General features: G+C 34.4%; 1 protein-coding gene across 2 annotated transcripts; it reads right to left on the reverse strand.

The window, feature by feature from the left end:
• Nucleotides 1–5,461: 5,461 nt before the first annotated feature.
• Nucleotides 5,462–18,450, reverse strand: TFPI2 (tissue factor pathway inhibitor 2). Of its 2 annotated transcripts, XM_053714053.1 has the most exons (5): nucleotides 18,193–18,450; nucleotides 16,816–16,995; nucleotides 13,409–13,588; nucleotides 8,059–8,232; nucleotides 5,462–6,511 (listed from the first exon to the last, which is right to left on the reverse strand). In XM_053714053.1, exons 1-5 carry the CDS (start codon nucleotides 18,287–18,289, stop codon nucleotides 6,444–6,446), a joined length of 699 nt encoding a protein of 232 aa, XP_053570028.1. In that variant the 5' UTR covers nucleotides 18,290–18,450; the 3' UTR covers nucleotides 5,462–6,443. The 2 variants fall into 2 exon arrangements, with proteins under 2 accessions (XP_053570028.1, XP_053570029.1); XM_053714054.1 differs by lacking the exon at nucleotides 8,059–8,232 and having other exon boundaries at nucleotides 18,193–18,449.
• Nucleotides 18,451–21,897: the final 3,447 nt, after the last annotated feature.

Here is a 21,897-nt window from a genome sequence, read left to right on the forward strand (position 1 = left end):
AAAAAAAAATTCAAAAATTCAAAAATTAAAAGAAAATATTAGCACCCAGGTGGGAAATGGCTTAGCAGCCAAAGGGTTAAATAAATTAGCTAAAGTATAAAAAAAAACACTAAATTACAGAAAATAATAAACAAATTACAAGATATTTAAACTAATTACACCTAATCTAATAGCCCTGGCGGGGCATTGCCCCAAAGTAATCAGCTCTTTTACCTGTAAAAAAATACAAACAACCCCCCAACAGTAAAACCCACCACCCACACAACCAACCCTCCAAATAAAATACTATCTAAAAAAACCTAAGCTCCCCATTGCCCTGAAAATGGCATTTGGATGGGCATTGCCCTTAAAAGGGCAGTTAGCTCTTTTGCGGCCCAAACCCTAACCTAAAATTAAAACCCACCCAATACACCCTTAAAATCCTAACACTAACCCCCTGAAGATCGACTTACAGTTCTGAAGACCGGACATCCATCCTCAAGGAAGCAGCAGAAGTCTTCATCCAACCAGGCCGAAGTCCTCAACGAATCCAGGAGAAGTCTTCATCCAAGCCGGGCGAAGTGGTCCATCAGATGGGCAGAAGTCTTCATCCAGACGACATCTTCTATCTTCATCCATCCGACGCGGAGCGGGTCCATCTTCAAGACATCCGACACAGAGCATCCTCTTCATCCGATGACTACCCGACGAATGAAGGTTCCTTTAAGTGACGTCATCCAAGATGGCGTCCCTTAGATTCCGATTGGCTGATAGAATTCTATCAGCCAACCGGAATTAAGGTAGAAGTATCCAATCAACCAATAGGATTTAGCTTGCATTCTATTGGCTGATTGGAACAGACAATAGAATGCGAGCTCAATCCTATTGGCGGATTGGATCAGCCAATAGGATTGAACTTCAATCCTATTGGCTGATTGCATCAACCAATAGGATTTTTTCTACCTTAATTCCAATTGGCTGATCTATATTGCTTATATATAGTTCACTTTACTGAGGGAGGAATTAATCTAGATCCTAGTAAAGTGAACTATATATAAGCAATATAGATTTTACAAGAGGCTTGCAAAGAATTTGGCCATAAATTATAAGCAACACCAATATATCGTATACATTGTTGTATATATTTTGTTTAAAACATCTTTTAGTATAATACACTTTAAATATGGTATACAATCTGATGAAAGCAATATTCACTACTTTAATGTAGAAGAATTTCAAGTAATATTTGCTTCCCTTATCTAAAGGAATAACGCTGCAGATTAAAACCCATTACCGGAATTCAAAGCAGATTCTTTGTTAACACATAAGGAGAGTTACATCATTGTAAGAAATGTATAGCTAATATGACTATATAGTTTCTAATAAAGCAACAAATATACACGTTGCGATATTCTTCTGATATAAAACACAAGATAAATAATAATAACCTTTATTATATAAACTGCATAATTAGAGATAATTATAGTAGATAAGTTATATTATAACTGGTCTACTAACTGGTCATAATAGTTAATATTTAACATGGTATGAAAGCTTTGAGCACCTATTTTAAAAGATCCTCATTACCATAAGAGGACCTATATTATAGGCGAAATGATAAAGTGCTCTTTGCTACCTCATTCTGTATACAGGTAGCCCTCAGTTTACGCTGGGGTTAGGTTCCAGAAGGAATGGTTGTAAATCGAAACCGTTGTAAATTGAAACCCAGTTTATAATGTAAGTCAATGGGAAGTGAGGGAAATCGGTTCCAGGCCCCTCTCAAAATTGTCATAAGTAACACCTAATACATTAGTTTTAAAGCTTTGAAATGAAGACTTTAAATGCTAAACAGCATTATAAACCTAATAAAATAATCACACAACACAGAATATATCATTAAACTAAGTTAAATGAACAAAAACATTTGCTAAACAGCATTATAAACCTAATAAAATAATCACACAATACAGACTTCACTTGCATTTTTCTGCAAACACTTATTTCTATGCATTCCAATCTGGACTGATTTATAGACAGGAAGATCTTGTTCCTTTGAAATCTGCTCGATAGCTCAGGTCTGGTTAAACTGATTAATTTCAGCTTGCTTGGCTTTGCTGCAACACAAGCGGACAACTTCACCTACTGGCTATTTTAATAAATGCACTGCTTCTGAATGCTTTTCAATAGCAGTCACATGACTGGAAAAAAAGGTTGTTATTCTGAAACGGTGTAAATTGAACCGTTGTAAAACGAGGGCCACCTGTAGTTTGTGAGTTTATAACTGTGTTTAAGAAATGTAAGGGTATCATACTAGGCTGACTGCAGACTACATGAATGGTATGCTGTTCCCTTAATACTTATTTGAACCACCATATTATACCTAATATTAAGTATGATGAATAGTTGAGGTAGCTGAAGAGTAATTTTTATTAATTATCCTATTTTATTTATAATTAATTAAAAGTTAAGTTTTATCTTTTCTTTCCACAAATGCATCAATTGAGTTTGATATAACTATGAACTATAAATAGTGTAATGTAAACCTAGAGTGCTAAACTATGTATTCTTTCTAGGAGTAAGTCTCTTTTTACTCCACAGTTAAATATAAACTTTTTCCAATACATTAGCACCTATACCCGAAAAACTTTGAGGTCCTATAACCATTCTCTTCCTGATGGGTGAAAATAATAGGTTTACTATTGTTACATAAGTAGTGCCATTGGTTCCTTTGCATACACTAGTAAAAAAAGCAGCGTTAGGACCTGTTAACGCTGTTTTTTTACCCTAACGCACAACTCGTAATCTAGCCGTATGGTTTTATTTTTATTTCACAGCTAAGTTTGTATTTATTTTAACTAGGTAGACTAGTTAGTAAATAGTTATTAACTATTTACTAACTACCTAGCTAAAATAAATACAAATTTACCTGTAAAATAAAACCTAACCTGAGTTACACTAACACCTAACCTTACACTACAGTTAAATAAATTACATTAATTAAATACAATTAACTAAATTACAAAAATCTAAATTACCCAAAATTAAAAAGAAATGATCAAATATTTAAACTAATTACACCTAATCTAATAGCCCTATATAAATAAAAAAGCCCCCCCCAAAATAAAAAACCCTAACCTACAATAAACTACCAATGGCCCTTAAAAAGGCCTTTTGCAGGGCATTGCCCAAAAGAAATCAGCTCTTTTACCTGTAAAATAAAGCAAAAACAACCCCCCTAACAGTAAAACCCACCACCCACACAGCCAAACCCCCCAAATAAAATCCTATCTAAAAAACCTAAGCTCCCCATTGCCCTGAAAAGGACATTTGGATGGGCATTGCCCTTAAAAGGGCATTTAGCTCTTTTTCTGCCCAAACCCTAAGCTAAAAATAAATCCCACCCAATAAACCCTTAAAAATAGAGCTCGCATTCTATTGGCTGTTCCAATCAGCAAATAGAATGTGATCTCAATCCTATTGGCTGATTGGATCAGCCAATAGGATTGAAGCTCAATCCTATTGGGTGATTGCATCAGCCAATAGGATTGTTTACCCTTTTATTCCGATTGGCTGATAGAATTCTATCAGCCAATCGGAATTCAAGGGACGCCATCTTGGATGACATCATTTAAAGGAGAATTCATTCTGGAAGAGCTGTGGAAAGAAGAGGATGCTCCACGCTGGATGTCTTGAAGATGGAGCCGCTCCGTGTTGGAAGAATGAAGATAGAAGATGCCTTCTGGAGGACCACTTCTTGCCGCTTGGATGAAGACTTATCCCAGCTTCGTTGAGGACTTCTTGCTGCTTGGATGAAGACTTCTCCCGGCTTTGTTGAGGATGGATGTCCGGTCTTCAAAAAGTGGATCTTCGGTGGTTAGTATTAGGGTTTATTGGGTGGGTTTTATTTTTAGCTTAGGGTTTGGGCAGAAAAAGAGCTAAATGCCCTTTTCAGGGCAATGGAGAGCTTAGGTTTTTTAGATAGGATTTTATTTGGGGGGTTTAGATGTGTGGGTGGTGGGTTTTACTGTTAGGGGGCTGTTTGTGTTTAATTTTACAGGTAAAAGAGCTGATTTCTTTGGGGCAATGCCCCACAAAAGGCTCTTTTAAGGGCCATTGGTAGTTTATTGTAGGCTATGCGTTTTTTTTTTATTTTGGGGGGCTTTTTTATTTTGATAGGGCTATTAGATTAGGTGTAATTAGTTTAAATATTTGATCATTTCTTTTTTATTTTGTGTAATTTAGTGTTTTGTTTTGTAATTTAGTTAATTGTATTTAATTAATGTAATTTATTTAATTGTAGTGTAAGGTTAGGTGTTATTGTAACTCAGGTTACGTTTTATTTTACAGGTAAATTTGTATTTATTTTAGCTAGGTAGCTAGTAAATAGTTAATAACTATTTACTAACTAGTCTACCTAGTTAAAATAAATACAAACTTGCCTGTGAAATAAAAATAAAACCTAAGCTAGCTACAATGTAACTATTAGTTGTATTGTAGCTAGCTTAGGGTTTATTTTATAAGTAAGTATTTAGTTTTAAATAGGAATTATTTAGTTAATGATAGTAATTTTTATTTAGATTTATTTTAATTCTATTAAAGTTAGTGGGTGTTAGGGTTATGGTTAGACTTAGGGTTAGGTTTAGGGGTTAATAACTTTAGTATAGTGGCGGCAATGTTAGGGACAACAGATTGGGGGTTAATAACAGTAATGTAGGTTGTGGCGATGTTAGGGCCGGCAGATTAGGGGTTAATAATATTTAACTAATGTTTGTGATGCGGGAGTGTGGCGGTTTAGGGGTTAATATGTTTATTATAGTGGCGGCAATGTCCGGTTCGGCAGATTAGGGGTTAAAAAAATGTTTAAGTGTTTGCGATGTGGGGGGGCCTTGGTTTAGGGGTTAATAGGTAGTTTATGGGTGTTAGTGTACTTATTAGCACTTTAGTTAAGAGTTTTATGCTACGGCGTTGTAGTGTAAAACTCTTAACTACTGACTTTGAAATGCGGTACCAGTCTTGACAGGAGAGGGTCTACCGCTCACTTTTTGTCAGACTCGTAATACCGGCGCTATGCAAGTCCCATTGAAAATATAGGATATGCAATTGACGTAAGTGGATTTGTGGTATTTCCGAGTCTGGCCAAAAATGTGAGCGGTACACCTGTACCTGCAGACTCGTAATACCAGCGGGCGTTAAGAAGCAGCGTTGGGACCTCTCAATGCTGCTTATTAACCCTAACGCAAAACTTGTAATCTAGGTGATTGTTTTTGACAGTCTAGTGCACAGAACAAAGCTTGTAAAATGATGCTCCTGGAATACCATGTTTAATCATCAGCTAATTCCTTACATCGGCTAATTTTCAAAGGTTTCCTGTTACTATAAAACTGAATCTTATCTGTTCAAAGTTATTTACTTTTATATCTCTATTTGAATATAATGTCTTATATATGTCTAAGAAACTAAGACATAGATGTTGATCACTCAGTAAATTTATAAAAAAAACATTTATTTAAAAAATATATATACAAAATTGACAAGAGTTAAAAAAACAACTTGAAATTACATTGTCAGTATCACTGATATAATGTGCTTTACAAATGTGCTAATAGTGCCCTTTAAACCATTTTATTTCTTTTAAATCAATGACACAGGTTAGTTCAGATCATTTTTACTATAACATTTGTTAGAAAAAAAAGAAGTTTGTCAATGTGACTTTTCCAGAAAAAAAAGGCTTTTTTAAGATGAACAAACCAATTTTCGACAAGGAGCAATTTACACAGAGCTCAAGTGGGAAATAGATGAAATGGGATTTTAAGCATATACTTCAAATAAGATTGTTGTAAGAGAGAGATACACAATATTACCCACTTAACAAATTTTTTTCAGTTATTTGTGAATGGCGCCTCCATTAGTATTGCAGTGTTTTAACTTATAACGAGTAAGCAAAACTAACTATATATCTCTATAACAATATTTAAAATACTGTGGAGCCTCATTGGTTTGGATTTCTTGTAGTAAGTAAGGTATACAGGTTTACAGCGTTTATAGCCAATACACTACCAATAGCCTGTGATATTGCTTTTCCACTAGTTGTGTGTTGAAGTAATTTAACAGGAGTGCATGACCTTAATACAATTATAGAAATTACTTATAAGGCATACTAAATAGTTGTATTTATATCTGTCCTAGGTTTCTTCACATTGCATGTTAGGAGATAGCTGCATATAGTAACTGCACAGATTTGTAGTCAGGAAATGAGCTAAAATAGCTTGCAAAATCACCAAAGCTTATTTGTACACAATAGCTCCTATTGCTTCACTAATAAACTCGACTTTTAGAGGAGAAATTTCCTGTTTTACTTTTTTTGGATGACAAAGATCAATTAACATTAATAAATGTCACTTTGGTGATTTTTGTCCCGATCGTGCAAGACAAGATTTCATATTAAAATGACAGCTTTAATGTTCTCAAGATTCTTTCTTCAGCATGTGCATATGATACATATTTGGAATCCTATTCCTAGGCTTTTTAGATCCTAAAAAAAAAAAAAAAGAAAAACACATTATATAAAATAAACTTGAATTTATCTAACAAATAATATAACTAGACAATTACAGATATTCACAATAATTCTATTGAAATTAATTGAGAATTTATTAGGAATTTGTATAAACTGCCAAAAATAGTACATAAAAAAGCTGTCAACAACAATAAACCGTGGCCATATTTTAGACATAGGTGTTATATACCTTAAATGGACACTGAACCCAATTTTTTTTCTATCGTGATTCAGATAGAGCATGCAATTTTAAGCAACTTTCTAATTTACTCCTATTATCAAATTCTTTTCATTCTCTTGGTATCTTTATATGCAATGCAAGAATGTAAGTTTAGATGCCGGCCCATTTTTGCTGATTGGTGGGTAAATTCACCTACCAATAAACAGGTGCTTTCCATGGTTCTGAACAAAAAAAATAGCTTAGATGCCTTTTTTTTTCAAATAAAGAAAGCAAGAGAACGCGGAAAAATTGATAATAGGAGTAAATTAGAAAGTTGTTTAAAATTGCATGCTCTATCTGAATCATGAAAGAAAAAAAAATTGTGTTTAGTGTCCCTTTAATTAGAAAGTGACTGAGAAGTGAGATGGCTGATACTTGGAAAGATAAATTGAGTGCAATGCCTTGCTTCCATGCAGAGAAAGCTTTTAGCAAAGGATCAATGGTCGAATTACTGCTCAGCTAACCTTACCAACTAACAAACACAAAAGCCTAATGCAGAAGTGCCTGCAAGTGTTTTTTGTGAATTTTGTATATAAAAAAGTTAAAGCTGTTTGTTTTGATTTTTAAACTGACAGAAAGTGCAGGTCTGTGTACAACTGAAGCTTAAGAATGATTGGTCGCTGTAAGTTTTACAGAAAAAAACTCTGTAATCACTTTAGAATATATTCCTTTAGATGCAACAACAAAAAATGATTTAGTGTCCCTTCATTAAAGTAACATTTGAATAACAAAATCTTATATCCTGTGAGACACAGTTGCCAGTTAATTGACAATTCAAAAGGAATATTATATATATATATATATATATATATATACACACACACATACATATATATACACATACATATATATATATATATATATATATACATAGTGAAGAGGAAATATCCCACACCAGGGGGAAGAAATAGGAGACCCGGAGACTGGAAACTTGTTACAGGTAAGTATCTTTATTCAGCCAAGTTGCCAAACAGCTGGTGCAGGTTCAGATGAACACCTGATGCGTTTCGCTCATGCGTACATGCGCTTCATCAGAGTTAATTGACAATTCAAAAGGAATATTATATATATATATATATACACACATACATATATATACATATATATACACATACATATATATATATATATATATATATATATACATATACACGTACCTAGACACACAAAATTCAACTTTGACCTCATAAGGATTGCACTCAATAGTAATGCTATGTTTAATATCTATTTAATCTGTTCACTTTTAAAATCTTTTCACACAAAATTAAAAAAAATAATGAAATTTTCAATTTAAAGCACACACCTTTCTTGCATACACTATTACAGGATTCAATTGTAATAAAGTTGTTGGAATTTCCCCCACATCCAGTGTATGAAAACTCCTCACAGGTTTTGCTTTCAGTGTTGAAATAATAGCGCACAACAGAAGCAGAGCATGATCCCTCATCCTTTGGGGAATAACAGAAACTGGGAGCATCTGCATATGCAAAACGAAACATCTACTATTATGTACAGCATCAATCGGAGGGGAAAAAAATCTATAACCCATTCATGTATTAAAGACCAGAATACCAATAAATGTGTTTAAAGGGACTGTAAATACCTTGAGATTGCAATATAAATGCTTAATTGTACATTGCAATTTAATTATTTCCCCCTTTTTCTTGTTATTTAAAGGCATGGAAAAGTCAAAATTTACCTTGCATGATTCAGAAATAGCTTTTTATTTTAAGACACTTTTACATTCACAAATATACTTTGTACTCTTGGTATCCACTGTTAAAAAATAATATGCACATTTCCTACACTAGTGGGAGGTAGCTGGTGATTGGTGCCTGCACACATTTTTTTCTTGTGATTGGCTGACTAGATGTGTTCAGCTAGCTCTCAGTAGTGCATTGCTGCTTTTTCAGCAAAGGATATCAAGGTAATGAAGCAGATTTCTGAATAGTAGTGAATTGGAAAGTTGTTTAAAATTGTATGTTCTCTGAATCCTGAAAGAAATAAAAATTGGGTTTCATGCCCCTTTAAGTCTGAAAATTGTTGGTTTTCCAGTTCTAAGAACTGAAAGTGTAGATGGCAGGTTTCACAAGCCTAACCCTGCCAAATACAGTATATGCCCCTAATTGACTTCAGCGGAGATGGCTAGATAAGAACTGCAAAACAAAGCTTTTTGTGCCAACATAGAGACCATCACTAGCTGTGTCTTTAAGAACAGCGTTTCTCATTTACAGTCCTCCGGGCACACTAACAAGCCAGAGTTTCAGAATAAAGAAACAATCAGCTGATCAGTAACCATGGTTATTACAATTGTAGCAAAAAATGTGTTCACATTCACCTAATATATTAATTTACTGCATGATGCCAGACAATATTGATATAACAAGATGTTTACTGTCCCTTTAACAGCTTTAAACCCATACATGCTCTTACGTGTATGAAGAACAATGATTCCTAGAGGAATTAAGTTTTTAACAATCTTCAAGAATTATCCACAATTTAGAACTTGAAAAATGAATTCACATCTATGATTTAGAACAGGCAGTTAACCCCTGTTTAAAGGCACATGGTCAAACTCTTAAGAGCCCAAGAATAGTTTGCAAAGCAACTTTGAAGAATTTTTTTTTTACTCATGACCTGGCACAATGCACACAAACAAGAGCTGATATGATATGAGACCTGCCTGGTGCGTAGTGCGTACATTGTGTGCATGAGCACTCCTGACACATATACACCAATAAGAATCTTGCAGTGCATCAGATCAACATTCTCCTATGTATTGGAGTTTAAAAAATACATAAATAAAAGCAGCCTTTTAACACATTACATAGTACTATGTTTCAAAGCAAACTAATTTGGAGAGCTTTTGTGCTGAAATGTTCATTAGAGTTGAAGGGACAGTCTGGTATTTTTTATTCTTGCATCTTAAACTGGGTATTTTAAAATGACATAATTATTTTATTTTATTTTTGGGGGGGGTGCTACTACACTGAGTATTTTTGTTGTTGTTGATGTTTACTTGTATGATTCTGAGGCTTGTCACTATCATCCAACACACATGCAAAGCATCACGGGATCCCCACATACACATAATCATCCTCATTTGGTCTAAACAAGCTATAAAACTCCAAGTCTAAGTCTACAATTTGTAAAGTGACAGTAATCATTAACCTTTATGATTTAGACAGAGCATGTCTTTTTACATTTTACTTCTATTATAAAATTAGCTTTGTTTTTTTTATATTATTTAGAAGAGTATTTAGAATTCTATGGCAGCAGTGTTTGCAACTATGTATAACATTGCTACAAACATTTTTAAACACACTGTTGCCAAATGGCTAAAGACACTCCTGAGCTCACCTAGGGTTACTCTTCAGCAAAGGATATGGAGAAAACTAAGCAGATTTTATTATAAAAAGTATATTGGAAAGTAATGTCATGCTTTATCCAATCAATGTAAGTTTGATTGTGACTTTACTGTCCCTTTAAATTTAAAGGATGCCACAAAAAAAATCCAATCATCCATAAAGGAGCAGCATCTATACATGGTTTTTGTGCATGATGTATAAGCATTTTAAAAGTAAGCTGAAAGTATTGCAGCTGTATCATTTGTGAACTTTTATCTAATCCTCATTGGCTGACAGGCATATCTGTCTAATCCTTATTGGCTGACAGGCATTTCCGTCTAATCGTTATTGGCTGACAGGTGTTTCCGGGTTAATATTCATTAGTTGATAGTTTACTTCCTGCTAATGCTTAGTGAGCATAACTAATACTAGTATATTCATTTAAATAGTGTTTACTTTTTTTTTCCAGCAAGAAAAAGTCAATATGTTTAAATGCTGCTTTCATATAAATGACAGAAATCTTTTGAGCACAGTGTCCTTTAAACCTAGTTTAAAAGGCATTACAACAAAGTTTGCACTGTACTTATTTTGTGGGCTAAATAATACACCTGTATTTTTAGAGTAGAACAAGTATCTAAATAGTGGCTTTGTAAAACTGTTTAGTATGGAGAACAAGACCTATACATATCAATTTAGACCCCATTACAATTACTATAACAAACAGCGGCAAAAGGGGCAGTAAACACCTTAAGATTTGTATATAAAAATGTTTACTTAAGTGTAATAAAACAACTTTGCAATATTCTCTCATAATTTACTAGCCCCTTTTTTTTGTGTAATTTAGTTCTAAAATAGAGGATTTTCTCATTTTCAGAACTTGAAAGGCACCCTGCTGACTTTTCAAGGCTAACCCTGCTACATATATATTCCTAATTGGATTTAACAGATAACAGACTGCAAAACAATGTAATTTATACTAACATTATGGGCTTGATTTATCAAGCTAGGGCAGACGCTAGGGCAGACAGGGGTATACATATGCGCCTCTGTCCGCCCCAGCTTGCCTCTGGTGGGCAGCAATCTGCTGCCGGAATTCAGCACTGCACAAGAGCGCTATTTTGCGCTCTTGTGCAACACCGCCCCCCGCCCGCACACAGCCAATCACACGTGGGCAGAAGCTGTCAATCTCCCCAGTCGGGCAAGACAGGGGATATTGAAATTCTCCACCTAAGAGGTAGAGAAGAGGCTAGGAAGCAGCGGTCTGATGACTGCTGCTTGATAAATACTGACCGCAGGTTCTCTTGTGAGAAGCTGTAGTCGTAGAGGGGTAAACGGCTTGATAAACCGGGCCCTATGGCTGTTAATAGCTTTGTTGCTTGCAGACTAAAGCCCAGATTGGCTCCTCCAAATAATGCAAATGGGGGGCGGAAGATGGATGACTGAAGAATAACTGCAGTAAAAAGATGTTAATTTGCTCTAAAAACATTTAGATTTGGCTGGTATGTTATTCTATAGCAACACAATAAGAATGTTTTGTAATTACAAGGTGTTTACTGTCCTTTAACCAGTAAGCTGTTTATAACATACACAAATGAGTTACTTATAAATAAATGCTAGTACAAAGGTAGCCAGTTAAAGGGAAATGAAACCAATGCTTTTCTAGCTGATTCAGACAGAGCATAGGGTTTTTAAAAAAGGCTTTGTTCCCATGATATTCTTTGTTGAAGAGATGCCTAGGAAGGTGTCTGCAGCACTACATGGCAGGAAATAGTGCTGCCCTCTAGTGCTCCAGATGTGCAATGCTCCTAAGCTTGCACCGCTGCTTTTCAACAAAAGACACCAAGAAAAAGAAATATTGATAATAGAAAGTTGTTTAAAATTGCATGCACTATCTGAATCATAAAAGGAAAAATATTGGGTTTCATGTCCCTTTAAATCTCTTCCCAGATATCACTGAGTCACATAGCTATTTGAAACGTTATTGTTATTTTGTGTAAATTTCTAATATCTATTTAAAATCATTTCCATTGAACAATCATTGAAAATCAATTTGGCTCTAAAGGCAACTTGTTCCCTTCATTGTTTTAAAAGGTTTGTAAAAGGGACATAATACCCATATACTAAATGACTTGTAAGTGATAAAGGTGAAACATCTCTATGTATGAAGGAAGATATTTTACCTCAGAATGTCTTTAGCTCCCCACATATATTAGACTATAAGAAAGCAATCGGACTGGCTTGACTTATTAAAGGGATATTCCAGCCAAAATTGGAAACCACATGGGTGCATTTGGGTATTAAACAAAAGCAGTTTTGTAATATACATGCATTAGCAAAAATGCTTCTAATAAAAGCTATAGCTGTTTCAAAAGTGTATTTAAGTATGCAACGTGCACCAGCATTTTATACACAGCACTTGCTCAGAGAGTCTAAGATGCTTGTACCATCTGTTAATGACTCAATTTGTTAATTGCTGACATGATACAAGCCCCACTGATGATCTGAGCAGCTGCAGTATTTAAAATGTGGGTGCAGTGAGAATATCTAGCTATGCTTCACATGCACACAGAGAAAAATGTCAATACTAAAACAGTGATAACTTTTACTAGAAGCATTTTTGCCAATACATGTTTATTGCAAATATGTTTCTATTCAAAGATGTAATTAATCTATGTGCATTTATATTTTGATTGGAATGTCCCTTTAACTGGGCTTCTGAAGGGTTCCAAGTTAAATTGATGTTTTTTGTTTTATAAAAATATACAGGAAGGCATTTTTTTTAGTACAGAATATATTTTATCATAAACTTATTTATGTAATATAAATGCTTAGTAAACAAACATCAGCAAAAAAAAATATCTGAGAAAATAACATTCACATGCTCAATATTTTAGAAAAAAATACTAAATTCAGCAACCAATGCATGGATACAAACAGCCAATACAAATAAAGTTACATAACCCAAATAATCCATGTTTAGGCTGGTATGTATGTATAACCCCAGGGCATGCTGGGTGTAACAACAAACTGATTGATCTTGTAAGTGACCTGTGCCAAAAAGACACAGGATGTGCTATCACAACCAGCTACTTATTTTGCAATGGGGTTTTTAAGATTTTCCTCAGATAAGATCGATCTTTCCTGCCACAAATCTTCTAATACATTTACACAGTTATATAAATACATAGTTAGTACCTGCATTTGAAACATTTTTTTATGTGTTTTTTTTTTTTTTATTATTATAAGTTATACAGAATATACAATAAGTTATTTTATTCAGCTGGAAATTAGTACAATTGTACTTACCTCTCTTTGGCAAGCAGTGGTTCATACAAGATGCATGATCTTTAAAGTTATTGGCATTCCCGTAACATCCACCATATACAAACTGCTCGCATTTTATAGTATTTAGGTTGAAGAAATATCGTTTTAAAAAACCACGACAGGGCCCTTCGTCTGCTTCTATTCTGCAGATTTTAGGTACTTCTATAATTAATAATAAAATATGTTACAGCTTATAATAGGTTAAAACTGGAGTAGATATGTTGATTTAAAAACGTATTCATCTTCAAATTTAGTGCTAAATATATTATGCCATCTTTTTATGTCTTACAATAAAAGCAAAACTGGTTATCAAACAATTATTTTTTATAGGGAACATAGTACATATCAATATAAAAGTGCATATCAATATAAAAGTGCATGTCAATATAAAAGTGCATATCAATATAAAAGTGCATATCAGTATAAAAGATTTTGATGATAACTATAAACGTACTTAGTTTTCTAACACAAGTATGAAAGAGCAGCATTTAAATATGTTATTAGGTGGCCAGCAACGAAGTTGCAGGACAACCTATTGTTATTGTTAGGATTATTATTATTTTTCGTTTTATGCCGCCAAGCTTTTTAATCAATTGCCCATAACTGCTTAACTGTTTGTGCAAAGCTCTTGAAATCAGGTATGCTGGTACAGCCTATTGCTCTGCTACATCTCATGCAAAATTGAACTCATAGGTCACATGCTCTGGCAGCCATATTGCTTTTTTTCGACAAGTGCTTAAAAATCTTTATCTCTGGAATTGCTTATGTTACAACTTTGAAACTTGCTGGACTTAGTGCTAATATGACCTATATTTGCTATAGCTCAAGAGAAGTTCATTGGTCCCATGATGTGGCAGCCATCTTGCATTTTGTGAAAATCTTTAAACTTCTTCTCTTAAACCGCTTAGTGCAAGAAGCGCAATTTTGCACATATGCTTCTTGCAAGGTCCTCTACCAAGTTTGTTCAAACTGCGATTTTTCCATAATTAACATGGCTGCAGTGAGACATTAACCTTTGTATCAACATTTAATTGCGTACATTTGCACTTTATACATTAGTTTTACAATATTTAACAATATTAAAGTGTATTAGACACATGATTACACATAGTCATAACCCTCAAAGACAATATTTCAGTTAAAATTCGCACTGCGTTGTCGCCTTCGTGAAATAAAACATTTGCAAATTTTCATGAAACTTCTGCAAATTGTAGAGGTCTATAGTCAGCATTAGTGTGTGCAAGATGAAAGCCATACATTACACAGTGTGGCGGCCATTTTGTTTCGTATGCGCTGTTTTTAAAAACTGCAAAAATCTTCTTCTCTGAAACGGCTTATGGGACAGACTTGAAATTTTGTTTATAGAAGTATCTTATGACTAACCTTAATAGGTCATGTGGTTTGGCAGCCATTTTGAATTGTTAAAAAATGCTTAACAATATTTTTTAATTAATAATAAAACAAAAAACATTTTACAAAAATGCTTTATTTTTACCATGTTTATTGACATATATGGTGAGAACTATTGTGTATAATATGGATGCTGTATATCATATAATGTGGCAGCCATTTTGTTTTATGCAAACATTTTGAAAATCTATTTTCTCTGCAAACGCTTATGTTAGAACTGTGAAACTTGCTGTGTAACCTTATATTGTGACCTAGAGTCACAGTTGTTCATGTTGAAGGAATTGGTCATAAACTGTGGCACATATTTCGAAAATGTGTTTTCTTTGCAACCGATTATGTTAAAGCTGTGACATGTGCTTTATAGATATATATTGTGACTTAGCAGCTTGTATACCATTGCATAGGCGATGTGCTTGGCCACCTCTATTGCTGCTTGCAGCTATATTTATTATTTTTTGTATAGCGTCACAAAATATCGTAATGCTGGATTGTTAAAAAATTTGTTCTGCTTGAGACCTATTTAATGGCCTCAACACCCAGCTGCTTTTACAGATTTTACAGCCGGCTAAAATTTAAGCCAATATAAAGATAACATTATCTAAAATTCTCTCTTTTCAATGTTTGTTGCCAAATTATTAAATCCTTTTTTGTTAATAAATTATGCAATGAATTTGTGCTTTGGATAGTTTAATTTACATTTATAAATAACAGAATATGTTGTAATATTGCAAAATATTGCACTGCACCCCCTATCCTGGCTATTTCATAATGCCACCAGCTGGCATATACTACACTGAACATATACTATAAAAATATAGAGGGGTGTAACTGAACAAATCAGAAATAACACATTACAAAGATATAAAACATGAGATTAAAAGGTATAATTTAAAGGTATGATAAAGTCAAAACTAAACTTTAAAGGGACAGTCTACTCCAGCATTTTTATTGTGTAAAAGATAGATAATCCCTTTATTACCCATTTACCAGTTTTGCATAACCAACCTTTATAATAGTACACATTTTACATTTGTGATTACCTCTGTATCTAAGCCTCTGCAGACTGCCCCCTTATCTCAGTGCTATTTACAGACTTGTATTTCATTATACCAAGAGAACTAAGCAAAATTGGTAACACAAGTAAATTGGAAAGTTGTTTAAAATGTCACTATCTATCCAATACATTAATGTTGACTTTACTGTCCCTTTAAATGCAGATAGATTAATTACATCTTTGAATAGAAACAGATTTGCAATACACATGTATTGGCAAAAATGCTTCTAGCAGAAGTTATCACTGTTTCAGTGTTAACTTTTTTCTCTGCACGTGCCTATGAAGAATAGCTAGATATGCTCAGTGCACCAGCATTTTAAATACTGCAGCTCCTCAGAGCACCAGTGGTGTTTGTATAATTTTAGCAATTAACAAATTCAGTCATTACCAGATGGTACAAACACCTTAGGCTCTCTAAACAAGTGCTGTGTTTAAAATGCTGGTGCACGGTGCATACTTAAATACTATTTTGAAACAGCTATAGATTTATTAGAAGCATTTTGATAACACATGTATAGTACAAAAACACTTCTATTCAAAACTGAACTGCATCCAATTTTCGGTTGGAATGTCCCTTTAAAGGGACAGTAAAGTCAAAATAAAACGTTTTTTGATTCAGATAGAGCATGCAATTTTAAGCAACTTTTGAATTTACCTCTGTTATCTAATTTGCTTCCTACTCTTGGTATCCTTTGTTGAAAATCATACCTAGGTAGGCTCAGGAGCAACAAAGCACTACTTGGAGATAGCGGCTGGTTAATAGCTGCATATTGTCTCACCCACTGTGTCCAGCTACCTCCCAGTAGTACATTGCTGCTTCTTCAACTAAGGATACCAAAATCATTTCCAAATTTGAAAGCAGAAATAAATTTTAGGGTTGTTTAAAGTTATATGTTTTATTGAACCATGAAAGATAATAACTTACTTTTGATCTTCCAGCATGTTTTCTCACAATCCTCTAAATGTAAGAAATTGTTAGCATTTCCATCGCAGCCACCATAGGAGAACTCTTGACAGGTTTGTGTGTACCTATCAAAGTAATACCGAGGAAGGAGAGCTCTGCAGGGCCCCTCGTCAGGAGGAAGCAGGCAAATAGCGGTTCTGTCTGCAACGAAAACAGACTTTAATAAAGCAAGAAATGAAATCCACTTTCATTACATTAAAAGCTTGTCTGGACACAAAGTATCACAAATTAGATTATATATATAAAGCATATATTGTAATTATTGTAATTAGTCAGTAAATTGTTAAACCATAGCAAGGAAACAGACAGTGTTTAAGTTTTAATGTATCTAAATATTTAAAATTTTACAGTAAAGCAATTAAATTTACTTTTTTTTTTTCAAGAAATTTTTTATTGAGCATACAAAAAAGAAATAAGGAATACAGCAAACAATAAGAGAACATACAGGAATGTGATGTATATCAAATTTTCATATAGAACACAATAACATAATGTCCATCGGTAATTTGAGAGAGTAATGTAATCCCAGATTTCCACTGGAATTTACTTAAGAGTTTGTATTCCATTCTCTCCATCCAAAATATAGTTGCTCAGTTTTTACTTTTCTCATTATAAGTAGCAGTATAACAATAAGTAACAGTTGAATGCACTCAAAGAAGTCCAACTTGGGACTTCAGAACTAGAAGACAATCTAATCATAGATAAATTGCTAGACAATCACTGTACATCTGACGGTGTTAACCTTAGAAATAAATATAACAGTTGAGGTGTAGTTAGAGAGGAGATAACATATCTAAGAAGATAGAGAAGGATAAGCACTGAAGAGAAAGAAGATAAGAAGAGGAGAGAGAGGGAGAGAGGGGAGAGAAGAAGAGAAAAAAAAAATACTATTTTTATGTCTTAATATTATATTGTTTTCTTTATAAATCTCATATGCTTAATTACAACTTTAGAAGTAGAATATTACTGTATTATTTTTCTCCCAATTAAATGGTTCATTTACTTTACCACTTAAAGTAGATTTTTGCAGTAAAACCACCAACCCATCCCCCTAGCTTGTCCAGCAAGAAAACATTCCATGCTAGGAATGCATATTCCAGGTCTCCTATAGCCACGCATCTCATCATCTGAATACACACAATACACACACTTTGTAAAATATGAGTGCAAAGTACAGTGTCACATCCTCAGAGTAAGTAATAGAAATGCTTAGCTAACTGTCTAGTAATTTGTGTGTCATGCTATCCTCTTATAAGAAATTCCAAGACTGTATGAAACACTACACCTCATTCATAATCAATCACTAAATGACTTCAACTGTCACACAATGGATCTTACTTTTCATATTGTCCCCGTGTCCCACACCTTGCACTGGTGTCCCTAGTACTTGCTGTAGAAGGGCTGCTGTGAGAAGACAAAGGAAAGTAGACAGCATAGCTGTAAATTGGCTGGTCAGTAAGACGTCCCTGACAGATGTGTGAGTAAAGCAGAGTGCAGGCTCTCGCAGCAATATGTGATGCCTTGGGGTCAATGAGCGCTTTTTATACAGAGCAAACAAAAGCTCATATTCCCTAAGTAGGTGTGGCTGTGACTCACTACTTTTTGGGAATGGTGGGGAGCACAGGACTCACCGCTGTGCCTGTGACCCACTCTTACTAGGTCAGACAACGTCACGGCTACTGGGAGGGGAGTTTTGCAAGACTTTATCTTCTTGTGTTAAGTTATTTGTGCACTGCTTTGTGTGAGCACAGCCACTCCTTCGGAAATGAGTTATAGACTGGGCTATGGTACTCAATGGTACTTACAGCATTATACGTTATGAGAAAATATAATCAATATATTGCAGTGTATTTTATTAATAAAATGTGTCTGTACAAAACAAAACAATTTGTGAAAATAAGAACTACGACAAAAAGGAAAAATAATATTAAGAGTTAATATTTTCCATGGTAAAGAAAAATAAGTTATATAACTTATATCTGTGATGTTACAACACTTTCTGTATATTTCAAGAAATTCACACTTTGAACATTCTAATATGATTCCATATTCACATCCTTCACATATTAGTGTTTCAAATTACACTCATTTACACACACACACACACACACACACACACACACACACACACACACACACACACACACACACACACACACACACACACACACACACACACACACACACACACACACACACACACACACACACACACACACACACACACACACACACACACACACACACACACACACACACACGTATATACTGTATATTATGTAGAGTATGTCAGAATTTAGATACTACTTTGTAAAAGAGGTGTTTTTTTTTTGCAGAGTTTTGCATAATTTTACAGTCCATGGGCATACCCATTGAAAAGCCTCTTTATTTTTATTTGATTTGGCTAATGAGAAACAGATATAATTATCTTCTTGTATTTCACTAAATGTAACTAAATGTTGGGCAAATAAAGAACATTACAAAGGTTTATACAAACATACACAATACACACACACCATGGGTACATTAAAGTACCACTAAACCCAAAATCTTTCTTTCATGATTCAGATAGAACATACACATTTAAACAACATTACAATTTACTTCTATTATTTATTTTGCTTCATTTTTAAGATATCCTTATTTGAAGAAAAAGCAATGCACATGGGTGAGCCAATCACACGAGGCTTCTATGTGCAGCAACCAATCAGCAGCTACTGAGCATATCTAGATATGCTTTCCGGCAAAGAATATCAAGAGAATAAAACAAATTAGATAATAGAAGTAAATTAGAAAGATGTTTAAAAATGCATTCTCTTTCTAAATCACGAAAGAAAAAAATATGGGTATCATGGCCCTTTAAATGTATCTTCCTAAAAATCTACACTAGCTCTGCCCTAATTCTTTCCTAGGATCTGTGCAACCCAATATTGCCAATATTATACAAAGAGAGAGCACTATTAAACCCATTTGGCTGCCATCAAAAATGATTTGCAATAGTAATAACAGCGATATAACACCTTTGCTGCCAATAACACACATAAAGCAATTAAACATATAGATCAGTCATTTTACAGGATTTAGCTTTCCATAACAATTATATCAATTATGTGACTTCTTTGCGCCAGGAGACCAGCGATTTATCCCCTCAGTTTCATCAGATCACAGAGCAATGATTTATTCCATCTGTGTAATTAAAACACAGACACTTAGATTACGAGTTTTGCGTTAGAGGCTATGCGATGCTAACAAGCATTTTTGTCTCACCGCTCAATTACCTACAGCGCTGGTATAAGACAAGAAGTGAGCGTTAAGCAAAATTTTGCTCATTACCGCACTCCAATACCAGCGCTGCTGTCAGCGGTGAGCTGGTATAACGTGCTCGTGCATGATTTCCCCATAGGAATCAACGGGGAGAGCCGGCTGAAAAAAAGTCTAACACCTGCAAAAAAGCAGCGTAAAACTCAGTAACGCAGCCCTATTGATTCCTATGGGGAAATAAAAGTTATGTTTACACCTACCACCCTAACATGAACCCTGAGTCTAAACACCCCTAATCTTACACTTATTAACACTAATCTGCCACCCCAACATCGCCGACACCTACATTATTCTTATTAACTCCTAATCTGCCGCTCTGGACACCGCCACCACCTACATTATATTTATTAACCCCTAATCTGCTGCCCCCAACATCGCCGACACCTACATTATATTTATTAACCCCTAATCTGCCGCCCCCAATGTCGCCGCCACCGACCTACACTTATTAACCCCTAATCTGCCGCCCCCAACTTCGCCGCTACTATAATAAATATATTAACCCCTAAACCGCCGCACTCCCGCCTTGCAAACATTAGTTAAATATTATTAACCCCTAATCTGCTGGCCCTAACATCGCCGCCACCTACCTACATTTATTAACCCCTAATCTGCCGCCCCCAACGTCGCCGCCACTATATTAAAGTTATTATCCCCTAAACCTAAGTCTAACCCTAAATCTAACACACCCTAACTGAAATATAATTTAAATAAATCTAAATAAATATTACTATCATTAACTAAATTATTCCTATTTAAAACTAAATACTTACCTGTAAAATAAATCCTAAGGGCCCCATTACATATGCAGCGTCGTCCGCAAAAGCCAGTGACGCCGATTTTTTGGCATTTTTGGTATCCTATATACAGCGCCGCATATAAATGCGGCACATATATTTCACCCATCGCTTGCAGTTTTTACTCCAATAAGCTAACATGGGACCGCGTCGTAAATCGGTATCCAATATCCAGCGCAAGGCCCTACGTGGCGAAAATGGAGAAATCTTACTCCATTTTCACCTCGCCATAAAAAGCAGCCGTAGCAGGCCTTGCACTTTGTATGGGAGCACCGTAAGTCCCTAAAATGCCTGCAAAAAAAAAAATAACACGTAACTCATGCGCAATGTCTATCTACCTGTCAACCACAATCCCCCACCGCAATAACTAATAAAGTGTATTAACCCCTAAACCGCCATAGCCCACACCACAATAAACCTATTCTAGTATTAACCCCTAAACCACCATAGCCCAGATAACCTATTAAATCTATTAACCCCTAATCTGCCACCGCCAACGTTGCTGCCACTATAATAAAGTTATTAACCCCTAAACCTAAGTTTAACCCTAACACCCCCCTAACTTAATTATTATTTAAATAAATCTAAATAATATTACTATTATTAACTAAATTATTCATATTTAAAACTAAATACATACCTATAAAATAAACCCTAAGATAGCTGCAATATAACTAATAATTACATTGTACCTATTTTAGGATTTATTTTTATTTTACAGGCTACTTTGTATTTATTTTAACTAGGTACAATAGCTATTAAATAGTTAATAACTATTTAATAGCTACCTAGTTAAAATAATTACAAATTTACCTGTAAAATAAAACCTAACCTAAGTTACAATTACACCTAAAACTACACTATCATTAAATTAATTAAATAAATTAACTACAATTAGCTAAAATTAAATACAATTAAATAAAAT

This window comes from Bombina bombina, chromosome 5, assembly GCF_027579735.1.
Source record: "Bombina bombina isolate aBomBom1 chromosome 5, aBomBom1.pri, whole genome shotgun sequence".
NCBI lineage: Eukaryota > Metazoa > Chordata > Amphibia > Anura > Bombinatoridae > Bombina > Bombina bombina.

Coding starts and splice junctions, on each gene's coding strand:
- TFPI2 (XM_053714053.1), bottom strand. CDS start 18,289: ATGCTGTCTACTTTCCTTTGTCTTCTCACAGCAGCCCTTCTACAGCAA. Junction 16,996..18,192: donor ACACGGGGACAATATGAAAA/GTAAGATCCATT, acceptor TTTTCGTTGCAG/ACAGAACCGCTATTTGCCTG. Junction 8,233..13,408: donor CCACTGCTTGCCAAAGAGAG/GTAAGTACAATT, acceptor TTGCATATGCAG/ATGCTCCCAGTTTCTGTTAT.